Genomic DNA, 21,334 nt, shown 5'->3' with positions numbered 1-21,334 from the left:
TATCACTATGGTTGATTGATTAATGAACTAGATAATTATTTAAGCGTCTCCAGCATTTTGACAGGTGAAATAATATAATCTGAAAGAAAATATGAAGCACTGGATAGTGGTGGTTATAACATGGTTCGCTGCACCATTGTATGCGTATGGGCCGCCGTCCCTCCTACGGTAAGCTTTAGCCCTGGAGGTGCCACTTCTGACACCTACTCCAAATTTCTGAAAGATCTGCAAGAGAATTGGCAAGCGTTGGTAGTAGCCAAGGGATTCCAGTGTTGCCTGCCAAAGTAGATGAAGATAAGCAATATCTTCTGGTGGAGCTTACCAATTCAAAGAAATTGCAGGTCACAGTAGCACTGAATGTCATCAACATATATGTTGTGGCTTATAAAGCAGGAGATAAAGCCTTCTTCTTCAGCGATGCTCCTGCCAAAGCAAATGATTATCTTTTCAATGACACAATCCAGATCAAACTTAAATTTACTGGTAGCTATATTGATTTAAAGAAGAATGGAGCTGAGAGAGAGAATGTCGATTTGGGTGTCCCAGCATTAGATCAGGCCATATTTACCGTCACTAAATTTAATAACTCCAAGCCTAGAAAAATCGCTTGTCCTCTTGTGGTTGTTATCCAAATGGTATCAGAGGCTGCAAGATTCACATATTTTGAGCGAAACGTGCTGAGAATTTTTAGCCAAAGGTTCAGGCCACTTCCTGATGTAATCAGCCGTGAGAACAATTGGGGATCCCTCTCCAAAGAAATCCAGAATGCTGATAAAAAAGGAGAATTTCACAGAAAAGTTCAATTGCAGAATTCAGATGGTTCACCCAACTTGGTGTCCACGGTTCAACAAGCAGAACCTGACATGGGAATCTTGCTTTATAAAAACAACTCCTAGCCAAGATTTGAACAAACAGTAACAACATTTTTGCAGTCCATTGGAGCTCTTGTCCAGAGCTTCTGATTTTATGCCATTGCTTTCATTGTTACTGTCTATATATATATGCCATTGCTTTCATTGTTACTGTCTATATATATAGAAAGCTAACCAGTGGTTTAAATTAAAGTCTCATATTATCGTCGTCCAACACTTAATTTGAGTACTAGTTTGCTAAAAATTTCATATCATGTATATAGTTTTCCCAATTTCATATTATTGTTGTCCAACATTGTGTTTGTTGTTAGGATAAATTATTATTTATTCTATATACTCGTATTTGAAAATTTATATTAATTAATATATAAGATTTTATTACATTAAGTAAATATATTTTATGGATATTGCATATTATTAATTAAAATATATAAAATTAAATGAGTTTAATTATTATTTAGATAATAATAATCAATTTGAAATAAATTTGGATAAATTTGAGATAAATTTTAATCGGAATTTGATATCGATTCAAATATTGAAAATACTAATTAGATTTATTTTTTTTTTTAAATGAAAGGGATAATATTAATAAAAGTCCTTAGACAGAGCTTTAGCAATAAATTCTAGTGGATGGTCTCCATTCACCCATATCTGACACAGGATGGGTCACTCTAGCTAACCTGTGAGTCACACCGCAGACCTGTAAACATGTGAAAAAATAATTGAAAATATTAACTAGATTTATCTTATTTGCTACCGGTATTGTATTTATTAAGTCTAGTTATTTTACTAATTATTAATTGTTTAGATAGTAATTTAAATATAAAAATAGTAATATTAATTTTTTTATTCTAATTAAAGTACTTTCTCGATCTCTAAAAATTAAAAATTAAGAGGGATAATATTTTGTAAATCATTTTATTAACTTTAAAATACTAATATAAAATATTATGCTAACAAAAATAATATAAATAAGAGAGAGAGAGAGAGAGAGAGAGAGAGAGAGAGAGAGAGAGAGAGAGGAGGCTATCTTAAAAGCTGTTATCTAACAGTGCCAAGTATCAAGCAGACTGACAAAGCTATTTCAGTTTCTGTTTTAGGGGGATCTCTCGTCGGCTAGCATCTTGGGCAGTAATGGTCCTGCGTGGTGGCTGTCTTTATCTTTGTCAGGGAGTAAACAAGAATAAGATGGCCATCTACCAAGCCTTTTACCGGATCAATCCAACACTGGTTTCTAGCCTTGGGATATTTTGAGCTTTGCTGCATAGATCGCACGTTCCCTTTCCTTCTAAGGAGAAAGGACTTGTGGCAGTTTTGACTAGGTTGCATGTCTTCTCCATGTTGCTGATGAGTGTCCCTATGTGCATTATTCTTGTTTTCTCATGCAGCTCTTCCATGGAAGACGACCTTGGTGTGCTGAGGAAGATGGAGTTTAGGGAGGCTGTAGTTTCGGGTTTTAACCTTTCTTTCTTTCTTTTTTTTTCTAGGGCTCCATTTGGGTCCTATTTTGTATATGAGTCTGGGTATGAGTTGCAGCAAAATTTCTTGTGGGCTTTAGGGCCTTGTAATTGTTGATCTTATAATGAAATATCTTATTTTCCTATTAAAAAAAAAAACAAGTTTAGGCGTTAATTACAATTAGGACAAGCAGTTTTTTTTATTAAGAGGATGAAGGATCAACAAAAACTTAACATGAACACATTTCCTATACCCTAATCAGCAGACCACTCCATTAAGAGAAATTATTTATTTGTTATTGACTTATCATTTCATATCAAATATTGACTTGAAATAATTGATCCACAGTGAAATTACTCCTCCATTACACTCTATCTAAAATGTGTCATATTAAATGAGAAAACCTAGTAAAATTACTCCTCCATTACACCCTATCTAAAATGTGTCATATTAAATGAGAAAACCTAAGTAAAGAGACAAATAGACGAGCCGAACAATTCGCCAAGTATAATACAAGATCTAAAAAACTAGCAAATATAAAACAGATAAACCATCAATGCAATTCAAATTACAAAAACACACTGAAATCCATCGTTCTATAACAGCCTGCTCTCGCCAAATACTCTATCAAATGCATTTGCTTCCCTGCTTATATTAAAGAAAGAGACTAGGGTCTCCGAGAAGATGTGATGGTGCTGTGAGCTCCTCTGACTAGAGGATAACAACATGTTGAGGTACTCTTTCTGGATTCTGTTGGTTTTGGTGGGAAGCAGGATTTAAGATTATGTCCATTAATGTCTAGTGATTAAAGAAAATTTACTAACTCCTTTGTAAATAGTAGTTTGGGTTTTATGGAGAAGAGATTGGTCAAGTGAATAACGAAAAATAAAAGAATAAAAAAATACATTATTTGGAGTTGAAAGTTTTTGATTTTGTAAGGAAACAGAAAAAAATCATTATTGTATGAGAACGGAGGAGTTAAAATAGCAATTTTATTTTTGTTCTTGATTATTAGATTTTTCTTTAGTATATTGTAAGGAAGTGGGTGAATTTACAATCAAGAGGGGAGGGAAGGAGGAAGAGGTGGTTAATTCTTGATTAGTGAGAGGTAGATGAAAAAAAAGGGTGAAATATCTTGTTCTTCACCGTAAACAATAAAGAATTTTTCAATTTAGACAAAATTAAATTGTGCTAGGTTCAGTAGACTACAAATAAAAATTAAGTGCATATTTGACTATCAGACTAATGAAATTGGATTTAATTAAACTTGTTAGAGTTCAAGTCCAATTGAAATTCGAAAGTATAATTAGTTTAGAAAATTTAGTAGAACTTAAATTATGAAATTTAATAATTAAAGTCCTAAAAAACTAATGAAATTGGATTTAATTAAAGTTGTTAGAGTTCAAGTCCAATTGAAATTCAGAAGTATAATTAATTTAAAAAATTTAGTAGAATTTAAATTATGAAATTTAATAATTAAAGTCCTAAAAGACTAGATTTTTGTGATCTATATATATAAATAGTTGTTCAGCCATTATATGGAATGTATCGCAGAGATCCCATAAAATAGAGAGGAGTGTTGAATTTCATAAGTTTTATTTGAGCGATTTTGAGAGTAAAAAAAATAATTAATGATTGTAATTATTTTTTTTAATAGTAGATTTGTTGGTGGAGTAGACTTACACTTAACCACGTTAAATTTTGTTTTCTTTATTTTGTGTGGGTGTAATTTTTTCACAACAAAACTAAATTAAAATATAAAGAATATAATTAATTTATCAAAATTAATATTTAAAAGATTTATTTGATTGTAATTTTTTTTAGACCAAAATAACCATTAGACAATATTTAAATGTCCGAAATCGACCTTTTGACATAAGTTAATAAATAGAGAGCTCTTCAAGGAAAAATCAGATCGTAGCAAAAACAAGAAATTTGATAGATCTTATATTTGTGAAAAAGAGGAACATTTTGTAAAAAACTATCATAAAATTCTAAGAAGGCAGCCAAGCTTGTTCATCTACCAAAGTAATCATCTGAATTTAGAAGATACTGATATTGAATCTTTGTCATCTGAACAAGAAGAAATTGATGAATAAATAGTTTTTAATCTAGAAGCCGTGTCCTAAGAAAGTGAAAAATCTCTAGAGAAGATAGATTTCAATTCACACTATGCTGCCATTAATACCTTACAGTCTTGCTATTCGGCTTAGCCCTCTACTTTTCAGTCTTCATAGTATTGTTTATCAAATCTAGCTTAATTAGTTCACATCGTAATAAATAATAATCTACTTTGAGAAACGTAAAATTCCTAAGGGCCTAAGAGGCCTAGTCACCAGTCCTAACAAGGTTGAGAAACGAGGTGAATCGGAATTGGACCAGTTATAGGTGATTTCAGTTGGTTATAGTTCAAGATAATTAATGACCTAATTTCAGTCCGGTTTAATTGCGACTTTAATTTTGATTTTTGAGCAATTTGATTAATTCAGTCCATGTCACTTTTTTTTTTTTAATGATCATATTTTTTTTTTCTTTTTAAATATAATTTAAATCAGAATTAAACTTCTAGTCGAATTGTCAATTTTAATCTAATTCCTACTAAGGGTTGGAAGGAGAGAATTGAAATTTGTTCCTATGTAAAGTCTCGTACTGATTCCAAGTTTAACTCGAATCAATTGATCTCAACCGAACTAAACCAACCCCTAATCGGGTCCAGCTGTGAACCTTCAAGGGTGACTCAGAAAGCATGTGATTGAAAGAAAAATGGTAATTACTTGAGGAGAGTAATGGTGGGAACACAACAGTAGCCATTAATATTTTCAGTAATAGACAATTAATTTGCATGTGGTGCACTCACCTGCATAATCCTTATTATATATATATATATATTTAAATATAATCAATTAATTTTATTAATAAATATAATCCTTATTATATTTGTAGCCAATTACTAAGAATTATATCAAGTCTTCATAGAGATTTTCAATCAACAAGGCCACTTGTTCTTTATTTATCTCCTGGGCTAATAAAAGTGTATATTAGTACGTGATATTATATTGATTATCTCTTTCTCCCCTTCTTTTCCATTATTATTAATCAAATTTTTTGCTTATTAAAAAATTTACTAGGTCAAATTCAATTCCTTTATTAAAAAAATGAATTAAATAGTTTTACATCAATTTATAATCATTTTTTAATGGAATTTATAATCATATTTAATATAATATATAGTGACATTTCATTAATTTTCTATTTATACAAACATTTTAAAAAATAATAATTATTTTTTTAATAATATTTAAAAATATACTACAATATAATAAAATTATTTTAAGAATTTAAATTAAAGTGCCATTTTTTATAGCTAGGTCTCAGTTGACTTAAAACAAATGTGGTTATAAATAAATTTTTTATTAATTTTCATTAAAAATGTCAATTAAATGCATTTAAAAAAAAATTAAAAACTTGGAGCAATAGATTCATGTGTATATAATTACATATAAAGACTTGGAACGTCTTGGTCAATGCATTCATATATAGAAAAAGACTGCATGTTTATCAATACTTTTTGTCAAGAACAGGACCTTTTTTTTGTTATTTTCTTGCAATTGTTCAGGATCACGAATATGAGATGCCTCTTGAATTTAAGAAAATAAATAATAAACAAAGAGACCCCAAGCATATTTATCATTTTCACAGGTGATCAAATAATATAATCTGAAAGAAAATATGAAGCCCTGGATAGTGGTGGCTGTAATATGGTTCTTCTGCACCACTGTATGTGGGTGGGCCGCCGTCCCTCCTACGGTGAGCTTTAGCACTAAAGGTGCCACTCCTCACACCTACTCCAAATTTCTGAAAGATCTGCGAGATAAATTGGCAAGGGGTAGTAGCCAAGAGATTCCAGTGTTGCCTGCCAACGTGGCTGCAGATAAGAATATCTTCTGGTGGAACTTACCAATTCAAAGGAATTGCGGGTCACAGTAGCATTGAATGTCATCAACGTATATGTGGTGGCTTATAAAGCAGGAAATACAGCCTTCTTCTTCAGCGATGCTCCTGCCGAAGCAACTGATTATCTTTTCAAGGATAAAGGCACAGCCCAGAAAAAACTCAAATTTGCTGGCAGCTATGTCGATTTGGCGGGGAAAAGGAGCTAATAGATCGACAACCAATTTGGGAGCTCTGGCATTAGATGATGCAATCTTTACACTTGACAAATATGATGATACCCAGCCAAAGAAAATTGCTGGTCCTCTTGTAGTTACTATCCAAATGGTAGCAGAAGCTGCAAGATTCACATATACTGAGCGAAAAGTGCTGAGCAATTTTGCTCAAAGATTTCTTCCACTTGATGATGTGACCAGCCGTGAGAATAATCGGAAATCTCGTTCCTCTGGAGTCCAGGAAGCTGATAAAAATGGAAACTTTCCAAAACCAGTTCAATTGCAGAATTCAGACGGTTCGGCAAACGTTGTGTCCACAGTTGCAAAAGCAAAACCTGACATGGGAATCTTGCTTTGTGTAGCCAAAAACTCCACAGCAAGCCTTGAACAGACAGTAACAACATTTTGGAGGTCCATTGTAGATCTTGTCAAGAGCTTCTGGTTTTATGCCATTGCTTTCATTATTACTGTCTATGCATATAGAAAGCTGACTAGTGGTTTAAATTAAAGTCTCATATTATCGTCGTCCAATACTTTAATTTGAGTAGTTTGCTAAAAATTTCATATCATATGTATGATTTTCTCAATTTCATATCATTGTTGTCCAACATTGCTTTTGTTGAATTCCTTATGTTGGGGTGGTATGATTTCACAGCAACATTAGAATAATTAAATTATTATTAATTCTATTTTGAAAATTGTATTACTTGATTCAGGGATAAATATCTTCACATTCATTGATAACCCCCAAAACCTAATCCTCAACCGTACTGCCGTGAATTTGAGATGGTTGATAGCATAAAACTGTGTCATCACTTGCATGTGCAGAAACACCTACATTAGTACTAGCAGCATTTGATGGTCTCGCTTCATCAACAACATTTGCGGTTGCATCCGGTCAAAAAATTTTAATATATAATTCAATCGATGACATACCTCCAATTTCATCAATGAAATTAAATATAATATTTACATCATCATCTTTAGACAAACCCATACACTCCCATTCACTTAACCATCTTCCACAATGGGTTGTCTAAATAAGATATCTGATATAAAATCACATCCAGCTTTAAGACCAATTCCACGCACTATTTTTATACCTAAAGTACCAAAATCAATGCATTTACCAATACTAATGACAGTTGATGAACCCCACAATAGTCATAGCCTTCATTATCCATAATAATTTCTCCATCCCAATATAAAGTAGCAAAAGATGGAATTGACATTTTCTGATTAAAAAAAAAGGTATTATTTTAATAAAGCATGACAAAAGCTATAAATTAAAATTTACATACATTATTATAAAAAACATTTATTTATATTAAATTAAATTGAATTAAATTAAATTAAATATTTATATGAATGGGTTCAGGTGTCAGATACCAACCCGGTAAAATGCAAACACTAATGCAACCCATTAATAATATTAATTTAACTAAGTCGAACTCGTCCCAAATCCCATCCTATTACGATTTGGTCTTATACACAACCTGCCAAAGCCTAGCCCGTTGCCATCTATAAGGATGACAAAGGATTTTTACCGGAATTTTTACAACCAGTAAAAATTGCTACAACTGCTTCCATAGAGAGATGGTTGGGTTGAGCAATTCTAATTAAATATTCAAAAAAAATAAACATTGTATTTTTTTAATCATTATATTAAACTATTGTATTTTTTTTTAAATTAAAAATCATCAGACATATAATTACTATATTTTTAATTTTTAGGCAGGACGTTGATTTGAATTTTCTATGAATTTTTTGAGAAAGTTAAATTATTATTTTTGGTTTATATAAATTTTTTTAATCACGATATGTAACTAATTTATTTAATAAAATTAAAATTATGTATAATTACTATATATTTTTTATATTTCAATTTTTTTATTGTCTATTGAATATTTTCCTAATTGTATAATTTATATTATATTTTCTTATAATTTATGTAAATTTTTTAAATCACGATATTCAATTGGTGTTTTTAAAAATAAAAATTACCTATAATTACTATACTTTTATTTTTGTGCATTACTTATATTTCAAAATTTTTATTTTATTCTTATATATTTTCTTAATTGTATAAGTTATATTACATTTTCCTACATTTAAATAATGTAATATATTATTAACTCATTTTTCTATGAAATTTTTTATGATCTTAAAATAATAATTTAGGTTTTTTGTAAATTTTAGCTTTATGCAAACTTTTTATTAAACATATCAAAATATTATATTTTAATATGAAAAAATAAAATTTAATAAACTATGCACTTAATCTTCGGACAAAATCTATGATTTTTCTAATTTTTTAATTTTTAAACATTTGATGTTAATAATACACATTTTAAAATATTTTGTTAATAATACATGTTATGTTAATAATATTATTTTCTAATTTTGTTATGTACCTGTTAACTTTATTTATCTCTTACACTCTTTACAATTACAATGTCAAATTAAATTTCTAAAAATAATCCATATATTATTTTCAGGTTAGCTATAACCTTCTCAAGTATTCAAATAATTAAATAACATATAATACTAAAAATTCATATAAAACTATATCCCTAAACATTAATAATATCACAAAAACCTACTTCATATCATAACACATGCATGCATACTTACAAAAATAATTTTATTAGCTTTCTCTAATAATAAAAACATTTAACACTCAAATATTTCAATATGTTACAAGTAAATAGGTGATCCAACTAACAAAATACATACCTTAAATTTTTAAGAACAAAAAATTGGCACAAACAATTTTTCCAAACTTCACTTGTGCTGTTCAAACTAAGAACCACCTAAATCTTTTTTCCTTCCACAACTGCAGCTCCTCTTGTTGTTGCTGGTCTACCAAGTAGAAACTGTCCCTCAGCTCCACTAATTTTACACCAACAAAAGAGAAAATGAGAAGCAGAGAGTGATGATCAACACTGAAGAAGAAGAGAGCTTCGTGTGTGGGATAAACTGAGGGTGTGTATATAGAACTTTGGACGCCAATAATATTAGTGTCCCACGTCCCGTCCCTCTCTGCAAGGATTCACTATGTGGAGTGACTTGAGCTCTGCACGCCATTGATAATGACATCCCAACACCTGCACGCTATTTATAATGGCGTCCCAACAGCGTCCCATGGACTGTCCCGTCCCTCTCTGCAAGATTCACTGTCTGGAGTGACTTGAGCTCTGCACGCCATTTATAATGGCGTCCGCTTCGCCTGACGTGACTACCTGCAGAGATTCAGAGCTGCTGCACTTCGAACGCTTGTATGAATAGCGTCCCACCCAAGGACGTTAGTTTGAATGGCATCCCATCTCCAGACGCTATTTTGAATGGCGTCCCGTCTGTCCAGCCATCCACGTCAGCACTTCTCATCCCGTTTCAGTAAATTCTGTAATTTATACCCTGTCTTGATAAAATTTATACCTTCACTACCCTAGTACGTAAATTTCCCCTCAGAAACAAAGATTACCCTGATTTCAATCAGGTAAGACGACTTGTACAGAAATTTTATTATGTAAAACCCTCAGTAATTGCCTCCTCTGTGTTCCAACTCCTTTTAAATGTAGTTCCCTGAACCTAGCCAGAGACTACTTCAATTTTCCCGTCCTGGGAATTTAGAGGCAGATACTTAAATCCTACAATGATATCACAGGAATCATCTTCTCAGCAAGTAATTATTGGAGTTGATGAGATTTAGTAGGTAAAACTCTATATGCACAAGTAAAGAAATGAGCCATACCTAAGCATAGTGCAAGCATGGCATTAGTTGAGAAAAGAAAGTAATATTTCCTTATAAAAAGGAAATGTTGCTACTGGAAAAAGTGCGTAGAGAAAACTTGAGAGGGCTGGAAAGAGTGTTTTAAGAGAGCTAGCAAAATGAGGAAGAAAAGGAAGGGAAAAAAAAATCTTTGAATTTGTATATGTTAATCCTCCATTTTAGTGATGAATTTATGGTTTTCTTTCTCCTACTTATTCTAGCATAAATCTCCCTTAAATTTCTTAGTTTTTTCTTCTTCCAAATCCAACAAATGGTATCAAAGCTTTTTATTGTTGAGGACCTATTAGAGTTTGTTCTTGTCAAGAATGAGATGGCGGCAACTACACAATTAAGCAATCCCATGATAGCCTTTAGAAGGAAGGTTGTTCCAAGAAGAAGAAATTTTGTTTTGAAGAAAGAAACTTTGCTGGTGAGATAGTGCACCAGAAAAAGAAGAACAATGGTGAGCAACTGCACTAAAAAAAAAAAGAAAAAATGGTGAGAAAGTGCATCAGAAAGAAGATGAGTATTATGGTGAGAAAGTGCACTAGAAATCAAAGCATTGGAGAGAAGGGCTCCATGAAAGAGTTGGAGAGAAGTGCTCCACCAACAACAAACATGGAGAGAAGTGCTCCATCAAAGTAAAAGAAAATCATCAAACTTGGAGGGATGTGCTCCAAGACAACCAAACAAATAAAAAATTTGAAGATGCTTAAAGACTTGACTAAATTCATGACTCCAACAAAAATCTCATCAAGGAGGAATGTTGGAGTTGATGAGATTTAGTAGATAAAACTCTATGTGCACAAGTAAAGAAATGAGTCATACCTAAGCATAGTGCAAGCATGGCATTATGATGGGTGTCGAATCCACCAGAAATTAAATTAACTGAAATCACCAAGTATGAAATATTTTCTGTAGTAAGTGGTGAATCCAGTTCGAACCCTAGAGACTGAATTATTAAATTTCGTGCGCTTGTGTAATGGAAAAGAAACAAAGGTTGGGGGGGGGGTTAATTCACAATCCAAAGAAGAAATAAAAAATCAGAAATTAAGAACTAAAATTAAATATGAAACTCTCGAATTAAACAAACTTCAGTCCAAGGTAATTCTCATTCCAATATATTGATTTGATCATGGACAAAAGAAATACAATTATATCTTATTGAATACTTAACGTAGATTTACCAAACAGCAAGGTAAACCCTTGACTTCCTTATACTCATCAATTCGAGCCTAGCACTCTTATTGACTCTAATTATTAACTGAGTTGGTATTAAGCAATCCTCATCAAATTAATAACTGCTTTAAGAAAAAGAAGTAGTTAAGCTGAGCAACAATTTATGAAGCATAAATCATTTAATCCACCCTATTGTTTCCTTATGTTATTATCGAAAACTTGGATCATAATCAATAAAACTTAATTGCTACTAATATTCAATCTTACACAACAATTATGGATTATGAAGATGAACTAGCAATTGATCAAATCAAACAATTAACTAATAGGCCTTTTTAGCAAATCATTCAACAGATCAAAAATAATTAAATCAGAAAATAATAGATATTCAAAAAGACATAAATTAAATTAAGAACATGGTCTCACAAATCAAAAAAAGAACTTGAATCCCTTGAACTGAATTAAGAACTTAGCTACTTATGTTCATGGCTTACAGAAAAATAAAGAAAAATAAAGAAGAAATCTAAAAAGAGAATGGAGAACGAAAGCCTTCAATGGAGAACGAAGGTCTGAATTGGGATGCTCTTAGCTGCTGCCCAAAGACGTATTTATATTAAAAAAAACCTAATCCCAAAGATAGGAACCAAATCAAAGTAGGAAAGGTTTTGAAATTCAAGATGTAGATTTTTAGCCTGCATTCACTTTTTTGGAATCAAGGCAGATTTTCAGCAACTTTCTTTCTGAATTTGCCTCTGCCCTCTACAGGAAAGTTGTAGCCCTATTTTTTAGCTTTCCAACGGGTACTTGTGGACCCAAATCCGAGGTCTACAGCCCAAGTTATAGTTCAAAAACTGGGACTGGTTCAGTCAGACAGTCCAGCCCATTGTAACGACTTCATTGCCATTTTTTACAATTAAAATGGCTTCATCTCATGTCCAACCCCTCATAGAAGTTGTAGAGGTGGCTCTTAAGGTTCAATTGGGCTTGGCCTTGCTTCATTTGGACGTCTAAAACTCCAGATACAAAATAAATACTAAAACTGGTTGTGACCCATCGAGTTTGGGTTTTTGCAATAGATCCATAGCTCATTTTGTTAACCTTGGAGATTGATTTGGGCTTTGGTCCCCCTTTATCATTTGAAGTGATCTATCTTAGCTTCTCAATGGATTAAACAACAATCAATTTGGAGACCCACAACTTTAGAAACACCTAAAAAATACAGTAAAGGTCAAATGCTGAAAATTTCTCCATTTAATACAATTATTCCATAGCTATCTAAAAATATGCCTAAATGATAAATATATTTTAACCAGCTGAATTAAACATAAAAACATACTAAAAACACTAAATGTGATGAAAGTAAAATTAATAAATTATGCACTTATCAAATTCCCCCACACTTATTCCATGCTTGTCCTAAAGCATGACTTAAACTCTCAATCAACTTCACTTAGAAGTTCCTTAACTTCACCCTATCACAATATTTTCTAACAAAAAATTAAAAGTTTGAAAGAAGAAGCAAGTAAGGTAATAATCATCATAATAAATTCCATCAACACCATACCAATATATCAACAATTTTTCAACACAAAACAAAAGGCTTGAAATCAATTAAGCTCACACAATTGAAGTTTCATAAAATTTTAAGTCAATACACACCAAAACACAAGGCTATTTTATCAAGGCACAATAATTATAGCTCTTTATAAATCTTAAGGGAGATAGAAATGCCATTTTTTTATTTTTTCTTATTTGAAATTGGTACTTCTCTCTTGTCACAGTTATCACTTTTTTTTTTTTTTCATTTCAACCCTCACCTTCAGAAAAGTACCTTGCTCATATCCTAACTAGCTTTTGGCCTAAGAATCGACATGGGGTTCATGAAGACCCCTAGTTAGTTTGCTTAACTAAAATGGTAGAGTAATTTTCAAGTTCAACCTTTTATTTCCCTCAATTTATGCATCTACATATTATAAAGTGCCCTGATAGATTAAACAAAGTTTTGAAATATGCATGACACTAGTTTAAAGCACACATAACTAATCATTTCACCATTAAATCAAGCCTAAATGATTTATGCAGAAAAAATTGCTCTATGGTATGGAGAAGAAGGAAAATTCATCATTAAAGTTACTATTACCTTGCCTAAAATCTCAAAAATTCAATCTAAAATAGAAAAGTCATTTCAAGGACAAAGCACTTCTCTCCAAAAGTTAATATAGAATCATGAATCAAGCTTATGAGAACAAATTTTATTTTATTTTATTTTATTTTTTTATTATTATTTTTTTCCTTAACAATTAAAAAGATTGCAGCAACAAATTTCTCCTCCCCCACACTTAAAACTTACATTATCCCCAATATAAAGCCCAAATGCAAAAGAAAAGAAAAAAAAATGCTAGAAAATAAAATAAAATAAGGGAAAGAAAACAAATCTGATTGTGGCTAACAAGCCACCCATGGGTTGCCTCTCAAAAAGCATCTTTGTTTAACGTCGTTAGCTCGACATGGCAAAACTCCTTAATCCACTGAATGCTTCTGAAACCCCTCATAAAATGGCTTGAGTTCATGACCCTTGACCTTGAACACTTTGTTAGTTCCTAAACTTTAAATTTCAACTGCACCATAAGGAAACACATTAGTAACAACAAAGGGTCCAATCCAATGAGAACACAACTTACCAGGCATCAGCTTCAATCTGGAATTATACAATAAAACTTTTTGTCCAATCACAAACTGCTTCCTTATTTTATCATGGAATGCTTTTGTTTTTTTTTTTTTATAGATCCTAGAATTCTCATAAGCCTTAAGGCGAATTTCCTCTAATTCATGCAAATGTGATTTTCTTTCTAACTCATCCTCCATGCTTAACTCAAAATTATCCTGCACAAATGTATCAACAACATCAATAGAAAAGACAGAATGATTATCAGCAGGATATTTCATAGCATCAAAGATATTAAATTTGACAGTCTCTCCATCAAACTCCATAGTTAAGGTACCTTCATCTACATTAATTTTTGTCTTGACAGTTTTTAGGAAAGGTCTTCCAAACAAAATCAAAGCTGAATTTGATGGGAGAGCACTATCATCCTCCATATCCAGAATGTAAAAATCTGCAGGAAAAATCAATCCTCCAACCTGCACCAACACATCCTCAACTACTCTCAATGGGTAAGCATTAGAACGATCAGCTAACTGAATAATGATACTGGTTTCTTTCAAAGGACCCAAATTCAAAGTTTGGAAAACTGAATTTGACATAACATTAATAGATGCTCCAAAATCTGCCATTGCATGTTCAAATTTAGAATCACCTATTCTGTAGGGAATAAAAAACGAACCTGGATCCTTACACTTAGGGGGTAATTTTCGCTGAATTAGTGCTGACACATTTTTCCCCACACTGATCTTCTCATTATTCCTCAACTTGTGCTTTGTAGTGCATAGTTCCTTAAGGAATTTAGCATACTTGGGAACTTGTTTGATCGCATCCAGTAAAGGTATATTTACATCCACCTTTCTGAAAGTCTCCAAAATTTCTTTCTCTTGTTCTTCTTTCTTATTTTTAGCCAACCTGCATGGGAATAGAGGAAGAACAGAATTATTAACCTTATTCAGTTTAAGTTCAGTATTTATCTCAACTTCAGGAACTTCGGACTCTTTTGCTCCTTGCTTCTTTTTTTTTTTTATTGTCTCATGTGGAGTCTGATTATCAACTTTTTTCCCACTTCGCAACAGTATTGCACTTGCATTTTCTTTGGGATTTATGACTGTTTGTAATGGAAGCTTTCCAGAACCTTGAGCTTCAAGCTTGCTTACAGATGAAGCTAACTGACCAATCTGCCTCTCTATGTTTTGAATGCTATTTCTGGTCTCCTGTTGAAACTGTTGGGTATTGTTAGCCAAAGCTTTAATAATTTCATCAAGTGACATACCTTGATTTGAGGGAGGCGGAGGTGGTTGCTTGTCTCTGCTGCTGATATCAGTTTTGCACCGGTTGATTCCCATAACTCAAATTAGGATGATCTCGCCATCCTGGATTATAAGTATTGGAAAAGGGATCATACCTGTGTTGTGGCTGTCCATAATTTCCTACTACATTAACATGTTGCATTGATTCATCCTCTTGTAATGCAGGACACATGTCAGTAGCATGGCCCGAACCCGAACAAATCTCACATACCTTAACAGTTTGCATTTTCCCTACAGCCAATTGCCTCACCAAAGAAGTTAAATTAGAAATTTGTTTCTCAAGGTTATATGTACTTACCTCATTAACCTTCTTAGGCGCGTGATCCATTCTCATTCTAAACTACTGAGAGTTTGCTGCCATGTTAGCAATCAACCTCCTTGCTTCATCTGGTGTCTTATCAACTAAAGCTCCTCCACTGGCAACATCTATCATACTGCGGTCCATTGGTAGAAGTCCCTCATAGAAATACTGAACCAAAAGCTGCTCACTTATTTGATGATGGGGACAGCTTGCACACAGCTTCTTAAATCTCTCCCAATACTCATATATGCTCTCTCCATTGTACTGCCGGATGCCACAAATTTCTTTTCTTATGTTGGCAGCACGGGAAGCAGGAAAATACTTCTCCAGAAATATCTGCTTCATCCCATTCCATGAGTTAACAGATCCAGAAGGAAGGTAATACAACCAATCCTTAGCTGTGCCCTCCAGTGAGAAGGGAAAAGCTCGAAGCTTAATCTAATCCTCTGAAACTCCTTGAGGTTTCATGCTGGAACACACAACATGAAATTCCTTTAGATGCTTATGTGGATCCTCACCTGCAAGACTATGAAACTTAGGCAACAAATGGATTAGTCCAGATTTCAATTCAAAAGCAACATTTAAAGCAGGGCATTGGATACACAAAGGTTGTTGGTTTAGATCAGGAGTAGCCAACTCTTTCAAAGTCCTAGCAGCCATGGTCTCATTTTCGGAACTTGACTCTGAATCCGAATCCAAACTTAACTCCTTTGGGGATTGGACTCCTTCAGATGTACTCAGAATCTGCCTAGCTTGCTTAGCCAATTTTCTCAAACGTTTAGCTATTTTTTCTACTTCTGGATCAAAGATCAACTCACCAGATTGAGAAATTCTTGTTATAAAAAAAAAATCAAAGTAAAAATAGAAAAATGCCTTAAAACACTAGAAAACAATCGAATTTGGCCTCAAGAGGGTGGAGCCATGGAATCCTACGGATTAATTGATCTTGATTAGAGCGTCGTTTCCTTCAAAATAGGTATGGGCTGCCCTCCAAATTCAACAAAAATCCTTAATGAACAGTAACAATGAACAGTAACACCGTAATTATTATATTTTTTTTCTTTTTTCTTTTCCAAAAACCTGAAAATAGCAACAACTCAAACAAAATTAATAACATAATATCTAACACCAAAAACACGAAATCAAATAAACTTCAGTCCCCGGCAACGGCGCCAAAATTCTTGATGGGTGTCGAATCCACCAGAAATTAAATTAATTAAAATCACCAAGTATAAAATATTTTCTGCAGTAAGTGGTGAATCCAGGTTGAACCCTAGATACTGAATTATTAAATTTCGTGCGCTTGTGTAATGAAAAAGAAACAAAGGTTGGGGGGGGGTTAATTCACAATCCGAAGAAGAAAAAAAAATCAGAAATTAAGAACTAAAATTAAATATGAAACTCTCGAATTAAACAAACTTCAGTCCAAAGTAATTCTCATTCCAATGCATTGATTTGATCATGGACAAAAGAAATACAATTATATCTTATTGAATATTTAACGTAGATTTACCAAACAGCGAAATAAACCCCTGACTTCCCTATACTCATTAATTCGAGCCCAGTACTCTTATTGACTCTAATTATTAACTGAGTTAGTATTAAGCAATCCTCATCAAATTAATAACTGCTTTAAGAAAAAGAAGTAGTTAAGCTGAATAACAATTTATGAAGCATAAATCATTTAATCCACTCTATTATTTCCTTAGGTTATTATTGAAAACTTGGATCATAATCAATAAAACCTAATTGCTACTCATGTTCAATCTTACACAACAATTACGGATTATGAAGATGAACTAGCAATTGATCAAATCAAACAATTAACTAATAGGCCATTTTAGCAAATCATTCAACAGATCAAAAATAATTAAATCAGAAAATAATAGATATTCAAAAAGACATAAATTAAATTAAGAACCTGGTCTTACAAATCAAACAAAAGAACTTGAATCCCTTGAATTGAATTAAGAACTTAACCACTCATGTTCATGGCTTACAGAAAAATAAAGAAATCTAAAAAGAGAATGGAGAACGAAAGCCTTCAATGGAGAACGAAGGTCTGAATTGGGATGCTCTTAGCTGCTGCCCAAAGACGTATTTATACTAAAAAAACCTAATCCCAAAGATAGGAACCAAACCAAACTAGGAAAGGTTTTGAAATTCAAGATGTAGATTTTCAGCCTGCATTCACGTTTATGGAATCAAGGCAGATTTTCAGCAACTTGCTTTCCGAATCTGCCTCTGCCTTCTTTAGGAAAGTTATAGCCCTATTTCTTAGCTTTCCAACGTGTACTCATGAACCCAAATCTGAGGTCTACAGCCCAAGTTATAGCCCAAAAATCGGGACTGGTTCAGTCAGATGGTCTAGCCCATTGTAACGACTTCATTGCCATTTTTGACAATTAAAATGGCCTCATCTCGCGTCCAGCCCTTTATAGAAGTTGTAGAGGTGGCTCTTAAGGTTCAATTGGGCTTGGCCTTGCTTCATTTGGACGTTTAAAACTCCAGATACAAAATAAATACTGAAACTAGTCGTGACCCATCGAGTCTGGGTTTTTGCAATAGATCCATAGCTCATTTTGTCAACCTTGTAGACTAATTTGGGTTTTGGTCTCTGTTTATCACTTGAAGTGCTCTATCTTAGCTTTTCAATGGATTAAATAGCAATCAATTTGAAGACCCACAACTTTAGAAACACCTGAAAAATACAACAAATGTCAAATGCTGAAAATTTCTCCATTTAACACAATTATTCCATAACTATCCAAAAATATGCCTAAATGATAAATATATTTTAACCAGCTGAATTAAACATAAAAACATACTAGAAACACTAAATGTGATGGGAGTAAAATTAATAAATTATGCATTTATCACATTAGTTGAGAAAAGAAAGTAATATTTCCTTATAAAAAGCAAAATGTTGCTACTGGAAAAAGTGTGTAGAGAAAACTTGAGAGGGCTGGAAAGAGTGTTTTGAGAGAGCTAGCAAAATGAGGAAGAAAAGGAAGAAAAAAAAAATCTTTGAATTTATATATGTTAATCCTCCATTTTAGTGATGAATGTATGGTTTTCTTTCTCCTACTTGTTCTAGCATAAATCTCTCTTAAATTTCTTAGTTTTTTCTTCCTCCAAATCCAACAGTGATGATGGTGGGCATTGCATATCTTCTTTGCGTTGGCGTTTGGGTTCTGGCAACTCTATTTCTTTTCGCTCATCATCTGTTGCTTTGACATCTCTATCTGCCTCTCTATTTTTGTTATATCTTCCTGGTTATTAGTACGAGCCAATGAACTATCCATACTGTGCTGTTTACAGGAAGAACTGGGATGTCCTCACTTCACAAAATACTATCTTGACTTCTGATAGCTTGCAATTCCAGGGGAGCTCATGTTTCATGGCCAAATTGGATTTTACGCACACATTTCCTTTGATATCATCGTCCAAGGAGTATATAAAAATCATTGAAAAGTACGGACATATAGTCATATTATAGCAACAGTACAGATATTGCCTACCCGTAACGTTGTCATCCAAGCCTCAAGCCTAAGACAATTACAAAACTAATAGATGAAGCATCGTAATATCCTACAATGTCTTTCCTTATCACGAACCTTGCACAGGAAAATTTCAGTAAGGATTACAGGACTACCAGCAGATGATTAGGAGTTTGAGTAAGTGATTAACAATACTAATTACAAAATTGAACATCTATATCAAGTTATCAACTCTTTTCCTTAATGGATCCAGCTAAACGCTCCAGCAGAGTAATTGTCACATATAATTGTACAAACTAGTTCACATATTAGCATATTACAGCAATATCTTGCAGAAGAAAGAACTAACACTTGAAATCTGCAAGTTGATGATCCTGTAATCAGATGACATGATCAATGCCCATTGTTAGGAGGATGGGCATATCCGTAGACAGCAAAGAACGCCTGAATAATGGTGAGGATGAGGAGGATAAGTGCAGCTAAGGCTGACATGAATGACCATGGTGTGTTGAAATAAGTGTACTTGAATCCTGCCCATCTCACATGCCAATTGTTCCTGTAATATTCATTCACATCCTCGAACAATTTCGCTAGATAACTTCTCTGGATATCAAAAGCAATGTCCTTGCCAATGTTGTTAAAGAATTTTGCAACTTCCGTATCAGTTCCAAAGTAATTCTCAATGATTCCATTATCACTTAAGAACCCTGCATCAATCGGTGCGTTGATCAGGCAGCTCATGAAGGTAATATAAGTAGTAATGTGCTTTGAGCAATGACTATAGCATTGCTCAAATGCTACACAATTGAGCAAGAAAGAGCTAGTGAAATCGTCAATTGTTAAAGGAGGGATTTCGAGGATTCCATGACTAAATTTAATGTCCAAGAAGGTTCCAGTCTCCCTTGGCTTGAACTGGATTCCAGCAAGATGAAGCTTTTTGGCAGATTGAATCAATTGAAGAAATGGACTAATCTTTCTAGGCACTTCTTGTGATGGAGGGATGAAAGTTAAGCGAAACAAATCTAGTAAATGTTTCCCATTAACGTTATTATACCTATCTAGGACTTCAGTTGGTCTCTGAACCACATAATCAAAGAATCCCAGGGTGAGTTCTGTCAAGGAGGGAATGTTTTCCCTTCTGGAAGCTAAAATTGATAGCTCAAACAATGTTTGAAGAACAAAGAAAGGAATTTGGTTCTCCAGCCTGAGAAAATCCCTCATAAGAAAATACAACAGCCAAGACATATTGAATATGGGGTCATCAAGATCAGTCTGAACTAACCTTCCAACTATGCAGAAAAGTTCGATCACAAAACATCCATCCAGCACCATCATTTCAATGAAATCATGGCTGCTATATTCAATAGTTTCAGAATAACATTCTCTTATCCTCTTCTCCATTGATGCTATGGCTTTAAACATGTCAGTGAGGCCAACACCATGCTTTTGTGTTCGAGCAAGAACAGCACCAAGAAATCGCCACTTGTGTTCTTGAATCATCTTGAGGTGTTCTTTTCCATGGTGGTAGGGTCCGATGGAGACTATATGGGGTTGATAAGCCTTCTTGTTAATTTCAACGAGACTTTGAGGCACTCTAAAAATGCAACAGGAACTCCCACCTGCTGATTTGCTCAACAGCTTTGGCATTTCTTGTATCTTCTTTTCCACTGAAGCTAACCATTCTTGATCTTCTTCTGGGATTCTGATAATATGATGAGAGATTCCTCCATTTTCTTGGTTGTGGCTGGTGGGAAGATTTGATGTTTCCATGTGTTTTATTTTGGTGAATTTGGGCAAATCTATGCTTCAATATCTCAAACCCATGATCCTAAAATATGCCTATGTACATATTATTAGACAACAATTAGAAGAAGAAAATAGGGACTCAAATGCTTGCAAGAAAATGCAGCAATTTTTTATCTACCTATTCTTGTTTCCTCCAAACAAAGGCCAAGTCAATTGCTTAAAATGTTGGAAACTATTGAACCCTTATTTTGTCCCTATGTGGTCACCAAGAAGATTAATTGTAAAAGAAACCGTGAAAATACAAGGTAAACTACAATTTATATAGAGCTAGAGTAAGCATACCAGAACATCTTAAATCATTG

At 33.2% G+C, this 21,334-nt stretch overlaps 1 protein-coding gene, 1 non-coding gene and 2 pseudogenes across 2 annotated transcripts; 3 read left to right on the top strand and 1 right to left on the bottom strand.

Moving 5' to 3' along the window:
* The first annotated feature begins 120 nt into the window (after positions 1-120).
* LOC110635003 (ribosome-inactivating protein gelonin-like) lies at positions 121-896 on the top strand (annotated as a pseudogene).
* A 5,139-nt stretch (positions 897-6,035) lies between these two features.
* On the top strand, positions 6,036-7,146 carry LOC110635002 (ribosome-inactivating protein cucurmosin-like; annotated as a pseudogene).
* Positions 7,147-15,916: 8,770 nt separating this feature from the next.
* On the top strand, positions 15,917-16,023 carry LOC131169584 (small nucleolar RNA R71). The gene has a single exon (XR_009140496.1). It is a non-coding gene; the product is annotated as a small nucleolar RNA R71 (small nucleolar RNA).
* A 3,508-nt stretch (positions 16,024-19,531) lies between these two features.
* On the bottom strand, positions 19,532-20,996 carry LOC110635001 (UPF0481 protein At3g47200-like). The gene has a single exon (XM_021784177.2). The coding sequence runs from the start codon at positions 20,994-20,996 to the stop codon at positions 19,620-19,622; it is 1,377 nt and encodes a 458-aa protein (XP_021639869.2). The 3' UTR covers positions 19,532-19,619.
* Positions 20,997-21,334: the final 338 nt, after the last annotated feature.

Source organism: Hevea brasiliensis, chromosome 1 (genome assembly GCF_030052815.1).
Source record: "Hevea brasiliensis isolate MT/VB/25A 57/8 chromosome 1, ASM3005281v1, whole genome shotgun sequence".
Taxonomy (NCBI): domain Eukaryota; kingdom Viridiplantae; phylum Streptophyta; class Magnoliopsida; order Malpighiales; family Euphorbiaceae; genus Hevea; species Hevea brasiliensis.
This window is presented reverse-complemented; position numbering and strand designations above follow the sequence as displayed.